The 23,426-nt window shown below is 45.9% G+C and overlaps 1 protein-coding gene across 1 annotated transcript; it reads left to right on the top strand.

The window, feature by feature from the left end:
• Positions 1–403: 403 nt before the first annotated feature.
• On the top strand, positions 404–2,135 carry LOC119439949 (uncharacterized). Its single transcript, XM_037704909.2, has one exon. The coding sequence runs from the start codon at positions 426–428 to the stop codon at positions 2,013–2,015; it is 1,590 nt and encodes a 529-aa protein (XP_037560837.1). The 5' UTR covers positions 404–425; the 3' UTR covers positions 2,016–2,135.
• The last annotated feature ends 21,291 nt before the right edge of the window (positions 2,136–23,426 follow it).

Here is a 23,426-nt window from a genome sequence, read left to right on the forward strand (position 1 = left end):
AGGGCCACTGCTTTTATCTCAGGAGATATCGGGGAAATTGAAATCACCAAGAAGAATGATAGGAGCGGAAGGGTACCTAATAATAACGTTGTGTAAAGCATCGTGTAGGTCATCGCAGAAGTTAGATGATGCATTTGGCGGACGGTAACAAGCACATAAAATAACATTTTTCTCGCCTAAGCGAACACATGCGCACACTAGTTCCAAGGAGCACGTGACTGGGATGATATGGGAGGACAGGTGCACGGAAACTGCGATTAGAACGCCCCCACCTATTCTTGATTCACGGTCAGACCTGTAGAAATTGGATGCACTTGTGCATTCAAGAATTTCACTATCCCGCACTTTGCTCGAAAGTCATGTTTCACAAGCCATGTTTGCTCGAAAGCCATGTTTTGAGTGTGCAAGAGAGCAACGTAGGCAGCATGGCTCACGCTTGGCCCGTTTGCGCTTCGCAGGTTTTCCTGTCATCCTTCCTTATGCTGTGCCTGCCTCCTGCTCAGACGGCAATCAACGTTTCTGCAACTCTGGAACGCCTGGACTACACTGAAGAATGCTACGCTTTCCCGGGTATAATCCCGGATGTTTGCCCCGCACCGCAGCTCGCTATCTGCAGGGAATACTCATCGACACTGACATCAGTTCCTGAGGCTACCTTTATCAACTGGCCGCACGCTCGTCACTTCAGTGGGCAAGAGAGCAACGTAGGCAGCATGGCTCACGCTTGGCCCGTTTGCGCTTCGCAGGTTTTCCTGTCATCCTTCCTTATGCTGTGCCTGCCTCCTGCTCAGACGGCAATCAACGTTTCTGCAACTCTGGAACGCCTGGACTACACTGAAGAATGCTACGCTTTCCCGGGTATAATCCCGGATGTTTGCCCCGCACCGCAGCTCGCTATCTGCAGGGAATACTCATCGACACTGACATCAGTTCCTGAGGCTACCTTTATCAACTGGCCGCACGCTCGTCACTTCAGTGGGCAAGAGAGCAACGTAGGCAGCATGGCTCACGCTTGGCCCGTTTGCGCTTCGCAGGTGTGTAAACGATATTCTTTATATGCTAAAAAAAGCGACAACCCGTACTTGCTGTTGCTCCCTTGCCCACAAGTATTTTGTGAAATTGCCTGTGACTGTTTTTCGTTAATGTTTCTGCTACTATGCTCCGGTGATGTGGAAACAAATCCCGGGCCTGACACTCGTTCGGCATCATTGCTTTCCTTGGAAGACTTGCCCGATGATCCCGCAGAACAAATGCGGGTTCTTTTTCATTTACTGAAAGATCTGCATACTCGTTCTGTGCAATCAGCAAAAAGTCAGGCCGAGCTGTCCGCTGACATAAAATCTATTAAAAGCAGTCAGAAAAGTATCGAAACGAAGATTGGCAACATTCACGAGAGATTGGATGAACTCGAAGAAGAAACTAAATCGTTCGACAATATGTCTGAAGAACTTAATGGAGTACGCCATACACTGGAAGGCGCTACCACCCGGCATGACTCTTTGGAAGCTCGTCTAGACGACTTAGAAGATAGGTCGCGTCGCGACAACTTAATTTTCCGAGGTATACCTGACTCTCCTGAATCGTGGGAGCAGTCTGAAGCACGTGTCAAATCTGCCCTTCTTTGTGTTGCGGATAATTTGCCCGATAACGCTATCGTTCGTGCGCATCGTATCGGACCTTTCGTCCCCAACAAGTGCCGCCCCATTGTTGTGAAGTTTTCAAACTATAAAGTTAAACAAAAAGTTCTGAGTGCACGTAAAAAGCTAAAGGAAAATGGCATCACTATGAGCGAAGATTTTTCACCCGCAACGCGTCGTATACGCTCGAAACTTGCTGATTTTGCCAAAAATCAATCGGAAACGCAGCCCTATCAGCTTAGGTATAAAACGCTTGTCATGAATAAAAAGCATTACGTGTACACTTCAGAAACAGACAGCGTCACTGAACGTCAGCAATCTGCGTCATCTGATAACCGCCGTACAAATGCCAACGCAACTAAAGGTACGCCAAGCTAGAGGTGCGCGAGGGGATGTGGGCAGGATCAGTTACACACATCTGTACTCTTTACTAATGTTCGAAGTCTGTCTAATAAGCGTGACCTTTTAAACTCTGCTATTGATACCTGCAATGCACACATACTCGTATTGACAGAAACCTGGCTTCGGCCAGAAGTAATGGATGACGAACTTTTTTCGTCAGTTAACCAATTTTCTGTATATCGCTGTGATCGAGAGTCGCGGATCAGCGGTGGTGTATTGCTCGCCATCTCGAAAGAACTGCCATCGTACCGCATACCGCATTCACATTCCAAGTAAGTTGGAAACAGTTTGGGTTGTCACTGAATTTCCCAAGCAAAAAATCATCATTGGCGTCTGTTACCGCCCCCCTGCTCACAATTCCATTTTCGTTAACGAACTACATGACGTTATCAATTCTGTGGTGTGTCAATTCCCGAGGTTACCGCTTTTCTTAATGGGTGATTTTAACATCCCTAATGTTTTGTGGGATTGTGAGCCACCTGTGCTTGAATCTTCCTTCTTCACTCGCAAGAGATTTTTTGGATATGTGCGCTGTATTTTCTTTAACACAATTGATAACGAAACCAACTAGAATTGCAGAATCAACAGCTAACATTCTTGATCTCGTATTAGCAACACACCCTGAATACGTTTCTAACGTCACTCACCTGCCCGGTATAAGTGACCACTCCATTCTATCATTTCGCATTAACATTTCACGTCTAAAATGCAAAAACAGAAAGAAAGTTATCAAAGATTATAAAAATACAAATTTCGAACTAATCAACCAGGAACTTTCCACTTTTCTTGACGTTTTTCTCGATGGTTTTGAAGAGCGAACGGTACAATCAAATTGGGATTTATTTTTATTTAAGGTCAAAGAATTAACAAATAAATACATACCTACTCGTACGATAATTGCAAATGCTGATGCATCATGGTACAACCGCTACATAAAACGCTTGTCGAATAAGAAAAAACGCACATACCGCTCGGCAATACTGTCCACAGATGACGGCCGCTGGGCAGCCTACGAACAAGCTTCCGCGGTGTACATAGCAGCCATAAAGAATGCTAAAGATAATTTCCTAAACAACACGTTACCTTCAATGCTCACATCCGATCCCAAAAAGTTCTGGCGCGTGTTTCATCCTAAAAGTGATAGCGCACTCAGTCTTGTTGATTCTGCAGGGAATACCATACCTGATGCGCAGTGTGCCCGTGTGTTAAATGATGTCTTTGTCCGTAACTTTTCTACAACTCAAATAATGCTTCCTCATGTTAAACCTTTAGGATTTATAGTAATGTCTCCCATTATAATTGACTACAATGGCGTGGTCAAAGCTATAAAAAATTTAAAAACATCCTCCTCACCTGGGTACGATTCCATTAATCCTATGTTTCTTATAAATACAGTCTGTTACTCATCAATTATATTAACAAAAATTTTTCAACATTCCCTAGAGAACAGTTCCCTCCCCACTGACTGGAAGATCGGGAGGGTGGTTCCGCTTCACAAGTCTGGTAATAAACACTCGCCTCTAAATTATCGCCCCATTTCTCTAACTAGCATTCCATGCAAAATTTTCGAGCACATTCTATTTTCAAATCTTGTTTCTTTTCTTGAATCGAATTCATTTTTTTCGCCTTCACAGCATGGTTTCCGCAAGACATTCTCGTGCGATACTCAACTCGTATGTTTCACTCACCGTCTTCATGCTATCCTCGATCGTTCTTCTTTAGCTGACTGTATATTTTTGGATTTTTCAAAAGCCTTCGATAAAGTATGCCATAATCTTCTTTTATATAAGTTGCAGTTACTAAATTTGGATTCCAAACTGCTTGCATGGCTTGAATGTTTTTTACTAAATCGTTCCCAGTTTGTCTCTATTAATAACAGTGACTCTCCTCCGAGTCCTGTTTCCTCAGGGGTACCACAAGGATCGGTGCTCGGCCCTCTCCTCTTTCTAATCTACATTAACGACTTACCTTCCTGCGTCTCTTCCCCTATCAATTTGTTTGCAGATGACTGTGTAATATTTCGAGAAATAACTAGCCCAAATGATACTACTATTCTACAGTCTGATCTTGATGCTGTGTCCGCTTGGTGTAAGACTTGGTGCATGGAATTAAACACTAAAAAATGCAAAGTTATGCGTGTGACTAGATCTACTAATGTAAATGTTTCATATCATCTTGATACCTTTCCTTTGGAAGTAGTATCGACATATAGATATCTTGGCGTCATTATATCCTCAAAACTAACCTGGAATGATCACATTGAATCCATAATCGCCAGCGCCAACAAAACACTTGCATATCTTCGCCGGAATTTCTCACGCGCTCCTCAGGCCCTTAAACTTTTACTTTATAAAACACTAATTCGTTCGAAGGTGGAATACGCCACCTCTGTTTGGGACCCTCTCCATGACAATCTAATCTACTCACTTGAAATGGTTCAAAATAACTCTGCACGCTTTATTATGTCTAATTATGCTCGAACTGCAAGTGTGACTAATATGAAATCGAGCCTTGAACTACCATCACTAGCATCTCGCCGTAAGATTCATCGCTTGTGTCTTTTTCACCGCATATTTCACCATCGTTCACTACACGATGATTTCATCTTTCCTCCCCAGTATGTATCATCCCGCATTGACCACCGACATAAAGTAGCCGTTCCTTTCTGTAAGACTTCTACTTTTCAGTATTCATTTTTTCCCAGGACTTGTGAGGAGTGGCACCATCTTCCTACCACTACTGCAGAAATCACAGACCATCAACGTTTTAAGAATGTTTTAACTAACAGTAGCTAAGTAATTCTTTACCTCATTTTCTTTTCTGTTGTTTCTTCTTGTTTGCTTGTGTGGGGCTGTATCATCTGGGTAGTTTACATTGTTTTATAGTTCGATGATTCGTGTTCATTTGTACTGATTTGATTTGTATTGGTGCTCAATGTATACGTGTATCTTCTCGCAGAAATGTATTTTTTTGTTTTTTTTTGTTTTTTACCACTCCCCTCTGTAATGCTTCGGCCCAGAGGGTAAAATAAATAAATAAAAAAAAAGTACGACAATATCGGCAGCACAACCATCGATAACAGAAGACAGTTCCTCACGTTTGCGCATTACGCTTCGAATGTTAGCGAAAAGAAAACGAACGCTTCTTTTAGTACTGTCATTCCTGCCCGAAAATTGCTATGTGCTGTTCCCATTACGACTCTGAGCGGCATCGTGGGAAGTGGTGGAAGGTTTCGGACGTGAGGATGTACTTTCGTTTCATTCACATAATTCACAGACACTATCAGTTAGAGGGTAAGAAACGAAACATTTCTTGTTTATGTATAATTTGTTATACCGCAGTGAATATTGCTGGCCTGTTGCTTCACCATATTCGAGAAGTTTCTTGCGCGAGTTGCGTGTCGTCTTACAGAAATCTTCGCTGATACTTACACCTGATGTTCTCAAAATTTTCTTGCTTGCATGAATAGAGTCCTTGAATTTATTAGAAGAAAACTTCACAATTATTGGTCGGCATTTGTTGGTGATGTAACTGCCCAATCTGTGAGCTCTAGAGATACTTTCATCAGGTATGTTAACGCTAAGGAAAGACAACAGTATTTCGCGAATTTTTACTTCTGAGTGCGACCATGTTTCACTAGCGGAGTCAGCCACGCCATAAAATATTAGATTTTCCAGTGTAGACCTGTCTTCAAAATCATCGAGGCGGGCATGCAACTGAGCGTTTTCATCGCCAAGCACATCGGCTACTGCCTTTCGCACGACCGAGTTTTCTAACTGATTGAAGGTGTTAACGCGGGCTTCAATGGTTGCTAGTGGTGTGTCAAGTTCACATACGGTTTGCTCAAGTTTTTCTTGGCTACATCTGACATCATCAAGCATTTTCGGAGGTCGTCATGGCGGGCATCAACGTGGGCGGTAATAGCTTTTACAACGTTACAGTTCCTTAGGCAGCCGACTTACATCATCATCAGGACCCGGATTGAGTTCTATGTCTCCGCACATAAACAGCACTCTAACAACATGAAAACACTCATAAATATTTAACCATAACACAGTTGGGCATGGGAGAAGCAGCAGAAAAACATCATTCGATTTCTTACAGTTATATGATAGAATTGAACCAACCTGTACAAGAAAGCAGAAGGGATTCATTGGCATCTGCATGTCAGCCGCTCTCCCATGCCCACTGAAGGTGCCGCGGTCAATCTATGCGCTTTTATACTGCTGTGATGGCGCTGGCATCGTTGATGATGATTCAGTGACGAAGATAGGGCTCAGCTGTGACGAGACCTTTAGGAATGGGGCCGCACACTGCTCGAAGAAATCGGTTCGCGCACTAGTGACATGTGTCGATGCTCCAAGACGATGCACTCGCCCAAGTGACGCAGAAAGACATGGTAGTGTCTCTGCGCACAGCTGGATGACAGGTGCACTTGCTGACAGATGACACTCAGGAAGGTTCCACGATCCAAGGAAGAAAGCCCGGGCGGCAAAAAGCTGTACGAGAAAGCAGAAGGGATTCATTGGCATCTGCATGTCAGCCGCTCTCCCATGCCCACATCTGTTCACATCGAAAAATCGCCGGAGTTGCCCTTTAAGACTAATGAAGGGTAAATAAGTCTAATGGAGATTAATTACAATGAAAGTACGTAAGCGTCATCACATATAATTTAGGCAATTACGAATAATGAGGCTAATTAAAATTGACATCGGTTAATAATTAGCCTTGTCCAGAGTAAGTAGGGTTAGATTAGTTAAGCCTAACTAGGAATAATTCCTAGGAAAAGTCCAGTCCAAGGTCCATTGAGCCTGATTAATCAAATAGGTTGTTACTTAATCAAACGTCGCCATCACATTAATGAACGAAATATCGCCATCGTACAATTAACCAACACTAATTATTCAGTTTGTTAATTATTCAGTGAACAAATCAATAATTGATTAATAAAGCAGTCGTCGCCATCATACTACCAGACGCGTTCGGATACGTCAGTCTTATGTGTGCAAGATGAGCGACGGGAAAGAATGCTTACGCACTATTTGGCAAGTCCCACTATGGAGTTTCTGCAGTATTTTTTATCTTTTCTATTCTGGTTCTACTTTATTTGAAAGCGAGAAAAGAAAAAAATGTCACAGTTTCGCCCTCAGGGCAAAGCAATGAATGCGATAGCAACACAGCAATGTCATACGAAGTAAGGTGAGCGGCTTTGGTAGCAACAACACGCAGAACTGTTGTCGACGCCATCGGCGTTTTGCCCGCGTTAGCTCAAAATGCGTGCGGCGTTGGTGACTGTTGCTGGAGCCTCTGATATAAATAGGCACTTGGTGCCGCAGCTAAACGTCGCCTCCCTTCCCTCCCCCTCCCCCATGGCCTCTCGCGCGTCTGAAGAAGGCGCGTTTGCTCTATATATATGGCGATTGTAAAGGAGAAAAGAGACGCCTACTTCTGCAGCCCTTAAGCGAGCACGGCGCAGAACGCGCGTTTGTTCTCCGCCGTGCGTTCACTCCCCGTGAAAGACGCGCCCCTCGCGCCCTTTCACTCTCACATACAGCGTTCGGCGCGCGGCGACGATTTCATCTCCAAATGACGTCATACGGAACCTCACGGCGACGGCGATGGCGACGCCGACGGCAGAAATCTGCTTTTGAGTGTCCATATAATTGCTATCGCAATAAAAAAATCAAAGAAAGTAGGAGCTAAATAGGAGTATACGCGTAGTGCATCAGAGACGCTACTGAAGGCCACCTTGCGGGCGCTTTCGAAAATGCGCTCGGGATGCAGTAGCAGACCGCAACACTTTGCAACAAGCATGGCTAAAGTTTGAGGCGGCAATTTCCCCCTTGTTCGGGTGCGAGACCGCTACTTCAGCGATGACAACTGCAGGAAAGGCGCAGGCTTCTACGAGAGCGGCCATGTACAGGGTGTTACCGGAGCTTGGGACAACCCAGCCCGCGTACGTGCCGGATACGGCCCGCAGGCAAGCGCAACGAAGTCCATGTTATACGAAGCGGAGACATGGAGACTTCGATTTGCTCACTAAAATGTTGTCTCAATCGTTTCTTTTTTCAATCTTTGCCGTAATAGTAATTATGTACCTCAATATTAGGCACATGTCGTTGTTGCAGACGTATATTTGAAACTACTCCACATGATGCGATGCTCGCCCACCTGTGATCTTGCTGCCGATGAACACACTTGAAATTGCCGAATAAGCACCGTCACAGTCGTCTCAAGAAGCCTAATTGGGAATTTAATTATTAATGAAAATGCGTACTCTATTCAACGACTTGACCAAACTCACAGGTGAATAAAAGCGCGAGTTAGCGCTGCACCGCCGACGAAATACCGCAGTGTATGCCCTTCCCGCTGCAGTTTTCGCAATATGAACTTCCCTTAGTGACCTGCTGGAAAAATGCAAAGCTAAAGTCCTACTGACTTCATAGTATTTTTTTCGAATGTAACGGAAGATAGAAGCTACACGATATACTTAAAGGTTAAAATTAAATTATGGGGTTTTACGTGCCAAAACCAGTTCTGATTATGAGGCAAGCCGTAGTGGGGGACTCCGGAAATTTGGAGCACCTGGGGTTCTTTAACGTGCTCCTAAATCTAAGTACACGGGTGTTTTCGCATTTCGCCCCCATCGAAATGCGGCCGCCGTGGCCGGGATTCGATCCCGCGACCTCGTGCATACTTAAACGTAGATGGGCGCTCGTGGCAAGGCCGGGTTAGGTAGTTTACGGCGTTGCACTCCTTCGCCGCAAATGATAATAAGAAAATTCACTTGAGTATGAAATGCACACGCAGAAAGGCACTCTGCCTGTAAGTCTACTCAGACAGCATCTAGGTGTAACGACTTCATAAACATGACGTGAATTTTACAGCAAAAATGTAATGACCAATGACATATGCAGCAGCTAACAGCAATATTCGCCGCAAGCTAACTTTTTTTTCTAAAACATTTTCGAAGTAACCACATATCGAAAGTGCCCTCGGGCGAAACGAATGAAACCGTTAAAGAAGCACTGGCCTGTAATCACTTCGATTAAACAGAGCGTGATATAGGCCGCTTAAAAACCAGGTGAAAGGACCTCCTAATTAGAAAAAAAAATATCGAGAGCTGTGCTGAAGCAGCTAGCAACAGCTCAACATGTGCGAAGCCACGCATAAGATTAATCTAGGACAGGAAATGCGTGGCAGCTGGTGCGACAAATTATCGGGTTGCATAAAACCAACAAAATCAGTGCTTGAAAGCCTCAGCAGCTTTATCAGACAGCAATGTGCACTCGTGCAGTCATGCACCTTAGCTATAACACAGTAAAAAAAAAAAGAAAAAAAAACCGGCAAACGGTAGAAGCTGCAATCAAAACCTAAGCGAAAGGCCTTTAACCCACATGCTGCATTGCGACAAACCAAACCCAATCATGGGTAGGCCGTGATCAACTGCTTCGGTTACCCGAGTAAACATTACAGAGCGCAATAATCACTGAGATGACAAAGGAAAACGTGATAACAAGAAAGTTACCGCCGAAAATCGGCGATCCATTGCTGCTATTGCCCCCTCTCATGCATGAGGCCTCGCAGGGGAATTATTCAAACCGTGTCGCCGGCAAGTGTTTGCATGCATTTGGGCCTTTCAATGCGTAACAATTGTTCTTCGACAAACATTGAAGCTTTGGCCACCCCACACATGCGACAGCTGTTGCCTATTTTACTCCGAAAATGTGATTCAAACAGAGAAGCACGAGCAACGACGCCGGAACCTACAGAACAGCTGCCTCCTTTCCCCAGTGCACTGAACAACGCCGCCCCCAGTGGCGTGTCTGTCGATGCGCACTATGCGCATTATCGCACAGTGCTGCGAAGCCGGATGTGCTATCGGCGTCAAATAAAACACGAACAGCGGCGCGCGTGGCACAGATCGCGCCGTGTAACATTCATCATTAGAGATAGATTCGCTCATCCTGTATGCCTGCAGGGGGCGAGGATGCTCGTCCTGCTGCTATATTTTAACTTGATTTCTTCGATTTTACTTTTTCTCGCTTTCAAATAAAAGAGGACTTGAACAGAAACTAAACTACCGCAGTTTAGACGGAGCATCATCGCGTACTGCGGTAAAACCGGGTGTACGCGCCTGTCAGTGGTGATAACTGGAGGCCGGGTACTATATATATAGACGAGAACACGATCGCCAGAAGGCGTTACTGTGCCCCCTGATATTTATCCTGACAGCACCCCCAATGTGGAAATGTCAGGCAGCTAGGTCGCGCCGTAGTGCAGTCCCCGCTTTGTTTACGTTGTTTCGCCCGTGCTTTCCTTCGCTGCTCGTGTTCACGGCGCTCCGTTTTCGACGGCGGCAGATCGCCTGCTTGCTGAACAGCGGTGCAAATACTGCAATGCGGTTTCAAGAAGGTTGCCGACGCTGACAGCTTTTTTCGTGGCGGCAATCTCAAGAAAGGGGAGCGTCTGCTTCCACACGTGTATGGCGTTGAACAAATTGTGTGCGGTGATGTCACAGTGAAAGCAAAGTGCGTGCCGGAGGTGTCCAACAAGATTGTGTACGACATCGAGTTTGAGGTACACACCGAGTTCAGTAATTTAGTCACTTTTATTTCTCTATGGTGCAGTCAGAAAGCGGTCATGCATGCTTGCCGAGATGTGCAGAGACGGTGACGATTGCGGTTGGTTTCCTTGGTCGCTGGGCGCGCACACACGGTTGATCTCATTTTGGCTCCCAGGGAGTGGCATCAGCACTGTCAGCACAGAAAGAACACGTGCATTAGGCACCAATGAGCCAATAAAATTAATTAACGATGTAAGTACTGCATATGCGCATAATGCCTTATATCATGCTGTGTAAATATTGAATGTATATCATTCCTTATTCAATGCAGATGTTATAGTCATGGCAACTCACTGCACTAGTGAGCCAGGTATCTTTTCACTGCTCATGAGAAATCGCTCGTACAAACTGCTCCGCGAAATGAACCCAAATCACGGTAACCAGCGATTACCTTGGGACCAGCAGCACGAGCGCAAGAATTAGCGGTATACATGCCTCATCAAAGCAAATCTACTTTCTCGTCGGGCGAATGCCCCGCCGCAGCTAAAGTAAGCTCACACCGATGGCCGGCTATACTACACGAAACCAAGATTCTTGGCAGAAAGAGTGAAGCAGGAAGAATGTGCGAGGTGGCAATTACTTTAAAGCATGCTTGGATATTGTGAACCTAGAAAGCATGGCCAAGCAACAAACATGCATAGCGCGCACGTCTCGAGCAGCTGTTTTCCGATCTGCCGCTTACCGACGCACGCGATGACCGCAGCTTCCATTAAATACGGATTGCCACCACACAAAAGACAAGTAGCACGCGGCCCCTTTTGTTACCTGCGCAACTAGCAATTTAAGTTGCAGCGTTTGGAAACGGGATATAATTCTCTTGAGCTCCTCCTTGCCGATCGCGAGTGAACGAACAGTAAAATCAATTAAATTCGGGGGTTTTACGTGCCAAATACACGATATCCCGGCGGGCGCCGCCGTGGCAGCGTTTCTATTTGTGCGTATGTCACGTGCTGTGCTTGCTTTCCTATGTGACAGAAATACATGTGTTGGGCTGTGGAGGTCGCGTGCTGGGCTGTGAGAGCGTAAACATTAAAATCATCCACAGTGTGAAGACAGTGCTTGGAGCTGACGTCTCAACAGCGTGATGGCCACGTATGCAGAAGGAGCCCGTAAACACGCCCCAGCAAAATGGCTCCAAAGCGTGCTCTCAGTGTCGAGGACACCCAGACCCGAAAGAAGCGTCGCGCGGAACAGGAGCGTCTTGGCTACGCAGCGAAACATGGTGCAGACCGCGAATGTATGCTGGCTCGAAGACATGACGCAGGGCAACGACGCGCGGCGGCCATGAAAGACGACGAGCGTGGTGAGCACCACGACCAGAAGGGACAAGCAGAACAGTAATTACCGTCAATCAAAGCAAACAGCATAGAAAGCTTCGCTTACATTGACTCCCACAGTCCCTGGGATGCGCATATTTCTTCTGTTTTGTTTTGCATATCAATCAACTAGAATGATGAAGCAGTCTGGTCTTCAGTGGAAGACCGGGTCGATACAGTGGCGCTTATGTCATCTTTCAGTACCAGTATATCATCTGCAAGAACCTTCCCGTATAGTCCGCAGTGTCCACGGATATATTAATAAACAGTATGACTGTCCTTCTTTGCAGCTAATTGTGTTGCCTGTCAACATCTAGATGCAAACAAGACAATAAAAGATTTTCCAGCACACGTGAAATAATACTAGTGCTGGTCTTGAGCGACATGCTAATATGGTCCGGGTCTGAAAGTGCCCATGAGGACACGGGTTCATCTGAACTTCTCAAATCGACACAAGCTCACTTGCGGTTTAACTTGTTTTATGATCTGGGCGATATTTTTGAAGGAAACAATGAGCGGGTATACTGACGGCTGCAGTTGAGGCAGACGGTGTTGCCGAGCCTCAGGGGGAGATGATCAAGGGCTCTTAGGAGGAAAAGTAGAGATGCATGGAATTCTTGGGTTCCTTTGATACACAGTATGACCGAGGGTGAGTTGTCTAAGGCCTGAAGCCAGTGTGGCCATCTTTATGGCAAATACTAATGTAAGAAGTCGCACCAGATACTTCTGACATAACATTTGTGATGGTTCGTGATAGCTGGCCGAATGAACTACCGATAAATTGATGGACTCGTGAGAAATAACTCCGCAATCACTGCTGTCAGGGCTTAAATGACGGATCAATTACAAAGAACGTCGCTCATGTCTAGTAAGAATTCAGAGAATAGTCGATGTTTATGCGAGAGACGAGCACCCGTTGGAAAGGTGTTGGTTTTCTAAGTGCATGAACGATCGACTTGAAAGGCGGTCTGCATATAGATATGCATATTAGACTGCGCTTACAAGCCTCCCAACTTGCATAAGCCATTTTATTTTAGTCAAGTGCAAGTGTATAGCGCAGGTAGCCTTCAAGAAGAGCCTCATACGGGTGAGGTGGGGAGCGTTTGGACGGGCCCAAATCACATGCCTGCAGCGAAACGAAGAACATGTGCGATTCCAGTCAATTGCGAATTTACCATTGTGACTTCTTTCGATGAGAACAGTCCACGGTAAATAACGCACACAGGGACCTAAGGCACTTCTTGTAGAGAACGGGAATCCACAACACGTTCGAAGAAATCGTTGAAGCCCAAGAGTTTTCTCAGTTTGTCAGGCTCTCCAGCACCCCAGCGAGCCGATCCATATATACTTGCCATGCTGGCACGTAACCCCACGGTCGTCGGTTCCGACGCTGTGAAGCTGCCCAATGACGTAAGATCCAATATTTCCATACACCGGATGCGACGCAGTATGCATCCGACCTACAATGAAGGACGAAGACAAGCCAGGGGTAAAGCTCTGCTCACCAGTGCTCGCTTGGACAAGGATCCAACATGCTTCGTAGACGCTGCTTCGTACGCTCAAGAAGAAGCCTTCTCCTCAGTGGTCATCGACTGTGATTCCACAATCATCAGCTGCGCTACCATTCGCACTTCTAGTTCCTGCGTTGCAGAACAGGCTGCCATTGATCTTGCTTTGACCCACGGTGTACATGACACGAATTATTCAGACTCGAAGACCGCTATCAGGGCCATTCAGATGGGAATGGTGGCTCCCCACGCCCTACGTATAATCCAAAACGCTAAAAACCTCCAACATCAGTCATTGGCCTGGTTCCCTGCGCACCTTGGAACCATTGAGGATGTCTCGCTCAACCCCAACGAGGAGGCACACTTGGCTGCACGAGGTTTGACTGACCGTGCGCCGGGTAACGCGTCCTCTACTGGGCGACCCGAGCCTCTCTGCTCGTACAACGAAATCTGTAATCACAATTATCTATCAAGAAGACTCCTTCCTCCGCCGCACTCCTCGCTGTGCAGGGCCCAGGCAGTCACTCTCGGACTTCTACAAACACGCACTTACCCGAGCCCTGTGACACTGCACACAAAGTACCCCGAACGGCTCCCAAGCCCGGACTGCCCCATGTGTGGTGGTTATGCGGACTTCGAGCATGTTCTGTGGGGCTGCGCCTCTGCCGGTCCCCCTTTCATTCAAGAGGAAATGATCAAGCTTATTAAGGCCCAGGATCAGACCTCTCAAATCCTGGCAGTCCAGAGGGCCCGCGACAGGGCCGTCATGTTTGACCTGATGGTCCCCGAATGGGCCTAGCCAGGTGACGTTCAGTTTACTCGCGTCTACTGTGGACCGATTAAAGTTGTTTCACTCACTTACTTTGATTGCGGTCAATGTCTTTCTCGTGCGAGTTAATTCCCAACCAGCTGAGCTGTTGTCAAGGCCTTGATTTCATTCCACTGTTATATTGCGTAAATACCAAACTGGTAATCATGTAAAGAAGTAACAAATACACTACAAAAACATGTTTTGTCAATACATAGTATGGTACTGAAATAGTTATCCCGACATTCACAAAGCAATCTATTTGTGCTCTATAAATTGTTCTCCCACACCTTCCTTTTAAACCGCAAGACAATACTTTTTGCCTAAACTCGGGCTACTATAAGCATTTCTAGCGATGAAATGGCGTCAGCGCTCACCAACTTTAATGCGTACCAAGGTTGGTAATGAAGCTTTGGAGGTTTTCATCACAGTCTGACGCCTGCCGCTACGCATGTGTGGCAACTATTCATTATGTCCCTTTATTTTTTAAGAATTTAAGGTACAAAAACAGGTGTTGCAATTCAGCCTAAGCACACACTGAGTACATATACGTATAGTGTATTTGCAGTCCACTCATTTTGTTCAGCCATTCTAAACATTTGATCACTATGCCCCTAAATTGTTCTACATTTGCAGAGTAAGAAATGACCATTGTTCTGTGACACTAGTGGATCAGTATTAGCATACTATGCCCAGCATGCAGGCTGTAGCAGTGCATTTAATAAGAATGTCTGCCTGAAATATTGCATCAAATGTATGATTTTATTGTTCATAGGCCATAAGTAGATTACACTCCATGTGCATCTTATGTGGCAGTAGCCTTGCAATGATATAAAAATGCATGGATTCATATGTAAAACCCACGTACATATCCAATTTCCGCAATCGTATACAGCCAATGAGTGCCAATATCGCCTCAGGCAACTTGCACTCTAAATGGCTGTGTGAAGTACAAGCAGAACTGAGTGCAAGTGTGTGGAAAATGCATATAAAGCAAGACAAAACAGCCCGCAGAAACGCTGTTTCCTGTCTCCACACGGATACAACCCTCCATAATGGCTCATAGATGCCTAAAGGAGGTTGAAAAATAGTTTATTTCATAAATACAAATGTTATTCCGTATACTTACCATGAATACGACTAATACAGTGGGTCCTTAGTAATAAATGTAACTTCTTTACAGAGGACGTAGAAATCTTAATTATCAATGCAGCAAAAAGTTAAACCATGTCAGTTGAAATTATAACTAAAGTCTTTATGAAGCGGATACAAGGACAAGTTAACTTTTTTCGCGAGCATGGTAATGTATAACACTTGACTTTCAAATAAAGCAAACAGTGCAGAGAAAGAACAGGCTATGACTTGGACGGAATTTGAAGTTTAAAGTCTCCAAAGGTAGATTCCAATGTTTTCTTGATTAGATCTTTCCAGTAACCAATGTCTAAACACTTATTTGGCCTAAATCATGGCTGCAAAAACTGAACCATTCTCACAACGCACGCAAAAAAACTGATTTTTGGTTCTTTCAAAAGTTACCAATTGGAATTACATCTGAACTGTGGCTGGCCTTCCACAAAGCGCTTGTTGTGGGCCCAGGAGCCACGGTTTGATTAGGAGGCCCACCATTTCTGCTAACCGGAGAGGCTTCATGTTCACCCTGAAATACTTTGTTGCAATCTTCTACTGACAACTGGGACTCCCATGCAGAAAGTTGGTCGGTGAGGTCACGGGTGTGAAACTTTCTTCTTCGTGCTACCTCAGGGAAAATGCAGCTGCTTACACAGGGATGGGCGGGCTCATTGGTTTCTAGTATTGCTCTTTTAAAATCGACCAATGCAGCCAGGAGACATTTTGGACACAAAAATTTTGTGACCCACTTTCCTGCTTTTTAGGCAGTTGCCTAACCAACCACTATGACATGGAGCCTCAATTCCTTGAGCAACAGAAATAATTATTACATTGCATTTTATGCAGCTAGCTTAGAATGTGTTCCAAGTGCATCACTATTGTAGACGTGAAGCTGGAGTCTATTCACATCACCGAAACCATAGTTGGCATTCATGCGGCGTCACAAACTCAAGCACGAGCCAATTGGCTCAATGCAATGGTTGACGGTCACATTGCCAGTCAAAGCCGTCACATTGATCTTTGCAATTGCGCGCTTCTTTTTTGAAATGCAAGAGGACTCGCTCCCCTGTTATTTATTTATTTATTTATTTATTTATTTATTTATTTATTTATTTATTTATTTATTTATTTATTTATTTATTTATTTATTTATTTATTTATTTATTTATACATACTGCAGCCAAACTTTGGTATAGCAGGAGTAGGAAAAGAACAATCAATTTTACATATACATTACAACTGTGAAGTAGCAGTGAGAAATTCATCTAAAGGGCATTCACGTACATTTCCGGGCAAAGCATTCCAGCACTAAATCGTGTGAGGGAAAAAAAACAGTACAAAAACAAGTCTGAACGAGTACTATAGGGAACAATATTTAGAGCATAATATTGTCGAGTATTCGAGGGGGCTGAAAATGAAATGTAATCTTGAGAAGAACAATGTGGTGAATTTACATAACTGTGGAAGAACTTTGAACAATCAAAGTGGTGACGTCTCTGGAGTGTGATTAGATTCAGGTCAGAAAGATAGAAAGAGGGTGAAAAATATCTATGATAACGACGACAGATGAACCTAACATCTTTTTTTTTCTGTACTGACTCTAAAGCCTTGACGTCTTTCTTATGATGGGGATTCCATGTGATAGAGGCGCACTCCAATATCGGACGTATTAGGGTTCTATAGGTTATCAGCCTAGTGTGTTTTGGTGCGGAAAGGAGCGTGTGCTGCAAATAACCAAGGCGTCGAAGGGCTTTTGTGCATGTTAGTTCAATGTGCGGAGACCAAGACATATCGTGCGAAAAAATAACTCCCAAATATCCTGTCGAACTCCCATCCTGTCGAGTGTTGAATGATCACGGTGTTCGCAGCATGGATATACAGGGTGTTTCACCGAACACTTTCAAAATTCTTAAAGGTTGCCTGTGGCAGATAGCACAATTCTAGTTCATGAGCTGGTCTACTCGAAGAGGCGGACATTACTTGCACAAGAAATTGAAGTGCAGAATCAAATAATTAACAGAAATTGACTAACTAAGTTTTTAACTAATTGCCTGATGGCCCATATTGCAATTTACAAATTGTAGCCGTGGAGTTTGCAAGGAACGATTCTCAGGAACGGATTCTCAGGATGACACCAGTTTCGAGATATTAATTCCCGAACTTTGCGGAAAAATGCATTGGCGTTCCAGTTAGGTTCTAAACAAAACGTCGCTTTATGCATTGAAGCACAAAATTAACTGGAACGCCAATGCATCTTTCTGCAAAGTTCGGGAATTAATATCTCGATACTGGTGTCATCCTGAGAATTAATTCTAAGGGGATCCGCCTTGCGAACTCCACGGCTACAATTTGCGAATTGCAATATGAGCCATCAGGCAATTAGTTAAAAACTTAATTAGTGAATTTTTGTTAAATATTCGATTATGCATTTCAATTTCTTGTGCAAGTAATGTCCGCCTCTTCGAGTAGACCAGCTCATTAACTAGAATTGGGCTATCTGCTACAGGCAAGGTTAAATAAATTTTGAAAGTGTTCGCTGAAACACCCTGTATTTTGTATGTATGCGTCAGTTGTGTCTGGTACCACAAGACTTCCGCATCGAGTTTTGGTGACTTGAATAAACTTGTGTTTCCCGACCGATGCCACACCACACAAGGCGCATGTTTTGAGCTGCCACACTGAAAGGTAATGTATTACTTATTAATATTTCTGTATTATTAAACAAGGAATTCAAGCTTCATAGCAGAATTACTGAGCAGCAATTTTGTCAGCCCTTCTTCCAGTGTTGTGATAGTTTTGATAGAGCAATTAGCCCACGTTCGGTCGTTCCTAGCGTCCTATGAAATTCAGACAACACTGATCAGCTGATGCAAGCAGCACAAACGACTGAAATTGGAATAGCAAAATAATAGCACATTGTCTATTAACAGCCTTAAGGTGCACTGGCTTATATCGTGGAAGCAGTGCAAATGTAATAGCCCACTGTTCAACAAATGTACCTTGTGTTCGCCTTGTTTGTGTCTCAAATGTATTGTCACTGCTTTCTCTCTGCAACCAAATTAAATCTACGTTGCTTCAAGGTCACATTCAAGGACAGCTATTGATCACTTCATCCAAGGTTTTCCGTCTATCAGTGAGAAATGGCCCCGGACTTCTCTTTACCGTTGGTACATGACATATGAACAATGATAGCTTATGCATAATTTCAAAAGCGACCTCCAAGTGAAAAATTTGCTCGGAAGTAAAAGATTCAAATAATCGGAACAGCAAAAAGTTTTTTTAAATTGGAAGGTTGCTTAAGCTTCGCCTTAAGAGTGGAATGCGATAGCCTTCAAAGAACCCTGACTGCTTGGAAAACTTGCCGGCAACTGCAGTTTCCTTTTTTTCTCCAACTGCACCTCCGCGCGCGGCTGCAGAGGAGGCGCGCGCCATCTGGATGGTGTTTTTGCAAGAAACAAACCTGGCCGCGCCGCTGTATGACTTAGAGAAATGCTGGAAAAGGGGTTTGCGTTTGAGTTTTAGCTTAAGAGAATGTTTTCTATTATATACAAATTACAATCCGACGCTATCACGTTTGTAGGTTTGAGTTAAGTCGTACTTAACAATTTTTCTGACGCATTTTACTTTGAAAAATGCAATTAGTTCACTAACGCCTCTGCGCCACGTGGAGGGCCTACGTGGACGGGGTTCTTCGGAATCATTTTTCTCGGTCGCGGATGCCAGCGCCGATGCCAACACCGACGCCGGAGTTTCTGCGACACGGGATCTTTAACGCTATCGTGTGAAAAGATGCAGACTACATTGACTTCACACTATTCTGTGACAAAACTGCAAGCGACAGAGCTGTCTTGACAGTCATATGGATTATTCCAGTGAAGAAACAATTCAGTAAAAATAGAATGAAGGCCAAGTGAAGGTTGAGGTATCTTACTTGAACCCTTTTTATTTAATAGGTTGCATGCATTCAAACAAACCAATGCACGAAAAAGTAATTTATGGTTCACCATGATTTGTGGATAGGCTTCATACATTTCTCACAGGAGCATCGAAAAAAAAAGTCACACAGTATTAAAGAGAGATAAAAGAGATGAGAAAGACAGGGAGGTTAATGGGAAGATAGATATCCGATGTGCAACCCTGCTCTGGGGAAGAGGCAAGGGGAGACAGATAGATGAAAAAGTGCACAGACATGGAAAGAGTGGGAGAGAAAAAAGAATGAAGAACACGCAGGTACACAAAGGAAACAGTCGTTTAAGCAGGTCGCTTGACCGGAGTAACCTCAGTAGTGTCTTCATCGCCTTCTGGTGTGAAGATCGCATCAGCCGGCAGTCTAAGATCGTCTGCTCAGAAAGCGGCCGGTCGTCGAGGCGTGCCAACGCCGTCACGAGCGACTGTCTGTGAGAGCTGTAGCGGAGACAATGACAGAGGATATGTTCGTTGTTTCCTCGCTGCCGCAACTATCACAGACAGCACTGGCAGCCATTCTGACACGGCAAGCAAATGCATTCGTGAAAGACACTCCAAGCCACAGGCGGCAGAGTACAGTTGTCTCGATTCGGGATTGTGCAGATGGAACGCGCAGTCGGAGGGATGGGTCCAGGCGGTGCCGTCGAGTGAGCCGGAAACGTGGCGTGTTCCACATAGATCCTGCGGCATCACGCGCTAGTATACGAAGCTTTGTTGATGCGTCAGTTCTTGATAGTGGGCTGGGTTCCTTCACGGCATCTTCGTGAGCCCTTCTTGAAGCTTCATGGGCGTTTTCGTTGCCCATGACGCCGCAGTGGCCTGGGAGCCACTGAAAAGTGATGTAATGCCCTTTCTCTGCTAGCTGGTGATATTGCCACATGGTGTGGCACAGCAAGGGACTGAAGAATATGAGAAGAAGGTGCGTCTTGGCATCGCACGTCGACGCTTACGCTTCGTATAAAGTACAAACGCCTGGAGAATCACTCAGCGTACACTACAACAGGGTACACGCGACTATACGCGAATATAGGTGCCTTATTTCGAGCACAAGTTGGTCTTGTGGTCCAACTTGTGCAAACAATGCAGCAAACAATGACATCCAATGATAGCAAACAATGCAGGACTGCCTTCGAATCAGTCAATATACTCGATATCTGTGGTAGATCTTCGTGAATCATGCGAAGTGCAACAAGCTCTGCAGTAGTCGACGGTGTCCGGTGAGTGGTTTCAAACTGAATGGTCACGGCTTTTTCGGGGAAGACCACAGCTCCTGCAAATGCGTCCTCAGTTGTGGAGCCATCAGTGTAAATCTGAAGATGGTCCACTAAAAGTATTAAATTTCTTAACCTTGCTATACCAAGCTTTATTTAGCTAATGTGCAAAGGCAATAATTTTTTTTGCACTCAGGATAGCAGTATCCAAACATTTTTTAACTACATTAAAGGTAAAATTTTCATGAAATGTTGCATATGTATGCTCATGAGCTGCTGGATAGCATAGGAATAAACTTTATTTGTCCAGCGGTTAAGGCTGTTGGTGTCCGGGGCTAGGCTGCCAGGGGTCCATCGCCAGATAAAAATCTTTCGAGATCCTCGGCAATGGCCCTGGCCCGCTGGACGGCCCACTCCTGGTCCTCGGGTGCCTCGCTGAGGAGGGCGGCTTGCCATCTCTCAGCGAGGCGCCCCGCTTCAGAAGGTCCTGCTGTTATCTTCCCCCTTCCTCTTGGTCTTTCTTCTTCAGGGCGTTGACATTCCCAAAGTATATGGGCCATATCAGCCCGTTCGTGCTCGCACCACGGGCAGCCGGGCGACGGGTGCAGCGCGGGCCACAGGCGGTGCAGGTGATAGGGGTTGGTGAAAGTGCCCGTCTGCAACCGCCTCAGGTCGACTGCCTGGGACCTGTCCAGCCGCCCATGGGGTTGTGGATATGTCATACGTTCTTTCCTATAGTGTGCAAGAACCTCTCGGTACGAGGCCGGGAACTCCTCGATATCACAGTCGGCGTCCTCGTGGCCCCCAGCTCCGTCCGCCGCGATTTGGGTTGTGTTGATAATTCCTCCGCTGGGGTCCCGCACAACAACGGCGGCTGCCCTCTGGGTGATCGCGTCGCGGCGGGTAAGTTGCCTCGCGACGAGATGGGCACGCTCGTTGTGGTTGGGCGGGATGCCGGTGTGTTTTCGGCCGTTAGTATTGTTGTTGTTGCGGCTGTTGTCTTCTTTAGTACCAAGCTCCCCGACGTGCGCGGGGAACCATTTGAGGGACTTGATCGTAATCCTGCCGGACACTAAGTCTCCGGCTCTGGCATTGAGCATGCGCGCCACATCCGCGGACACCCAACCTTTGGTGTAGTTCCGGATCGCTGATTTGGAGTCGCTTATGATCAGGCTATCCTCCGTACCTCCGTGGAGTACCGCGAGGGCTATGGCCATCTCCTCCGCTGCTTCGGCCGATGGCAGCCTAGCTGATGCCGTGACTCGGATCCTTCCCTTCGTATCTACGACCGCCATGGAGAAGGCGGGCTCCGCCGTCGTCGGCCAGCCGTGTCGTTGATGTTGCTGCTGTTGCTGCTGCCGTTTTTGTCGTAGTAGTAGTAGAGATGGTGGTGTTGGTATCCCCGGTTCGTCTCGCACATTTCGTTGTAGTGGCGATGGTGGTCGCCGTCCCTCGTCGCCATCAACGTTACCGGTGGGCCGCGGGTACCTGGCTGCATCGACAAAGAGGACGCCTTCTCGTCTTCCGTGCGCCTCGAGGATGCGCAATGATGCGTAAAGAGCAGGAGTTTATGATGCTCTCTCAAGGGAAGCCACAAGGAAGTAAAACAAGATCTTCAGCAGCTCATGCTCCCCAGGAGCATGAGCTGCTGAAGATCTCGTACAAGTGGAGTAAACTAAATTTGCTTCAGTGCAGATGGCGGTAAGTCCGACTTTTTCGAAATCCTGGGATTGTGAGGTTCACTTGAGTACGGCTCGCCCATCATGGAGGAATCGAAGGTCTTGCCGCAGGTGCGTACTCTGACGTAAGACAGGCACGGTGCGCGAAGGCAGTTGCACTGAATGTCGTATGGGGTCTTTCTACAGGGAGGCTTGCGAGGTGGTGGGTAGGTGTCCGGGCGAAGTGTCGTATGTGCACACACATTGTTTCAATGAAAATATGCGTTCTAATAGTGTAAATAATCTTGAGCGACTGCAATAACTTCTGTCATTGACGCGCTCCGCGGTAGACCAAGGCATATCTTGAGGGCTTGGGCCTCGATACCTTGAATTATGTTTAAGTTAGTTCTGCAGGTGTTGAAGATGACCGGTAGACTGTACTACAGAAATCTAATAAAGGACCCTGTACAGTTGCGGCACAGATTGTACTGACACTCCCCAGGGCCCGCTTGCACATAACTCTCAAGTCCAGTCTAAGTCCCGTCTTCAGAGCGATTTCAGCCCTTATGGAGTCTTAAGCTTCCCTAGGCGCTCAGTCGCTTGCACGACACGATAAGCCAGTCTACTAGATTTCGACAAGCTCGGGAAGTAAGCTTGGAACATAGTCTGCCAGTACGCAGGCTTGGTTCCAATCTTTATCGCGCTGCGTCAACATGGCTGCCGTGTGGCTGGTTCGACTCTGTGGGCCGAGCTCCTGATGCGCTGCGAACACGTGTACCGGGATCGCATGAACATATTCGAAGTGTTCGACGAAGACGAGCTTCAGAGGCAATTCGGTCTGGTCGCGCGGGCATCGCGTACCTCGCCGAGCTCCTGCATGACGAAGTTGACCATTTGACGCGCCGGAGCCACGCTTTGAATGTTGATCAACAATTGGTGCTCGCGCTCAAATTATTCTCCACCGGTGTTTTTTCGACCACGGCCGGCCATACCATCAACGTGCACGAATCAAGGGCCAGCCGCACCGTTCGGTGAGTCAATTAATTATTGCCTGTCATTAGTATACACATTGCGCCATTGTGTGTCTGTGTGGTATGCTTGCTGTATGTATGATGAACATAAATGATAGGTCATGACATGAATATCAGGATATGTGTGTCATGTAG

The sequence above is a fragment of the Dermacentor silvarum genome, chromosome 2 (genome assembly GCF_013339745.2).
Source record: "Dermacentor silvarum isolate Dsil-2018 chromosome 2, BIME_Dsil_1.4, whole genome shotgun sequence".
Lineage (NCBI taxonomy): Eukaryota > Metazoa > Arthropoda > Arachnida > Ixodida > Ixodidae > Dermacentor > Dermacentor silvarum.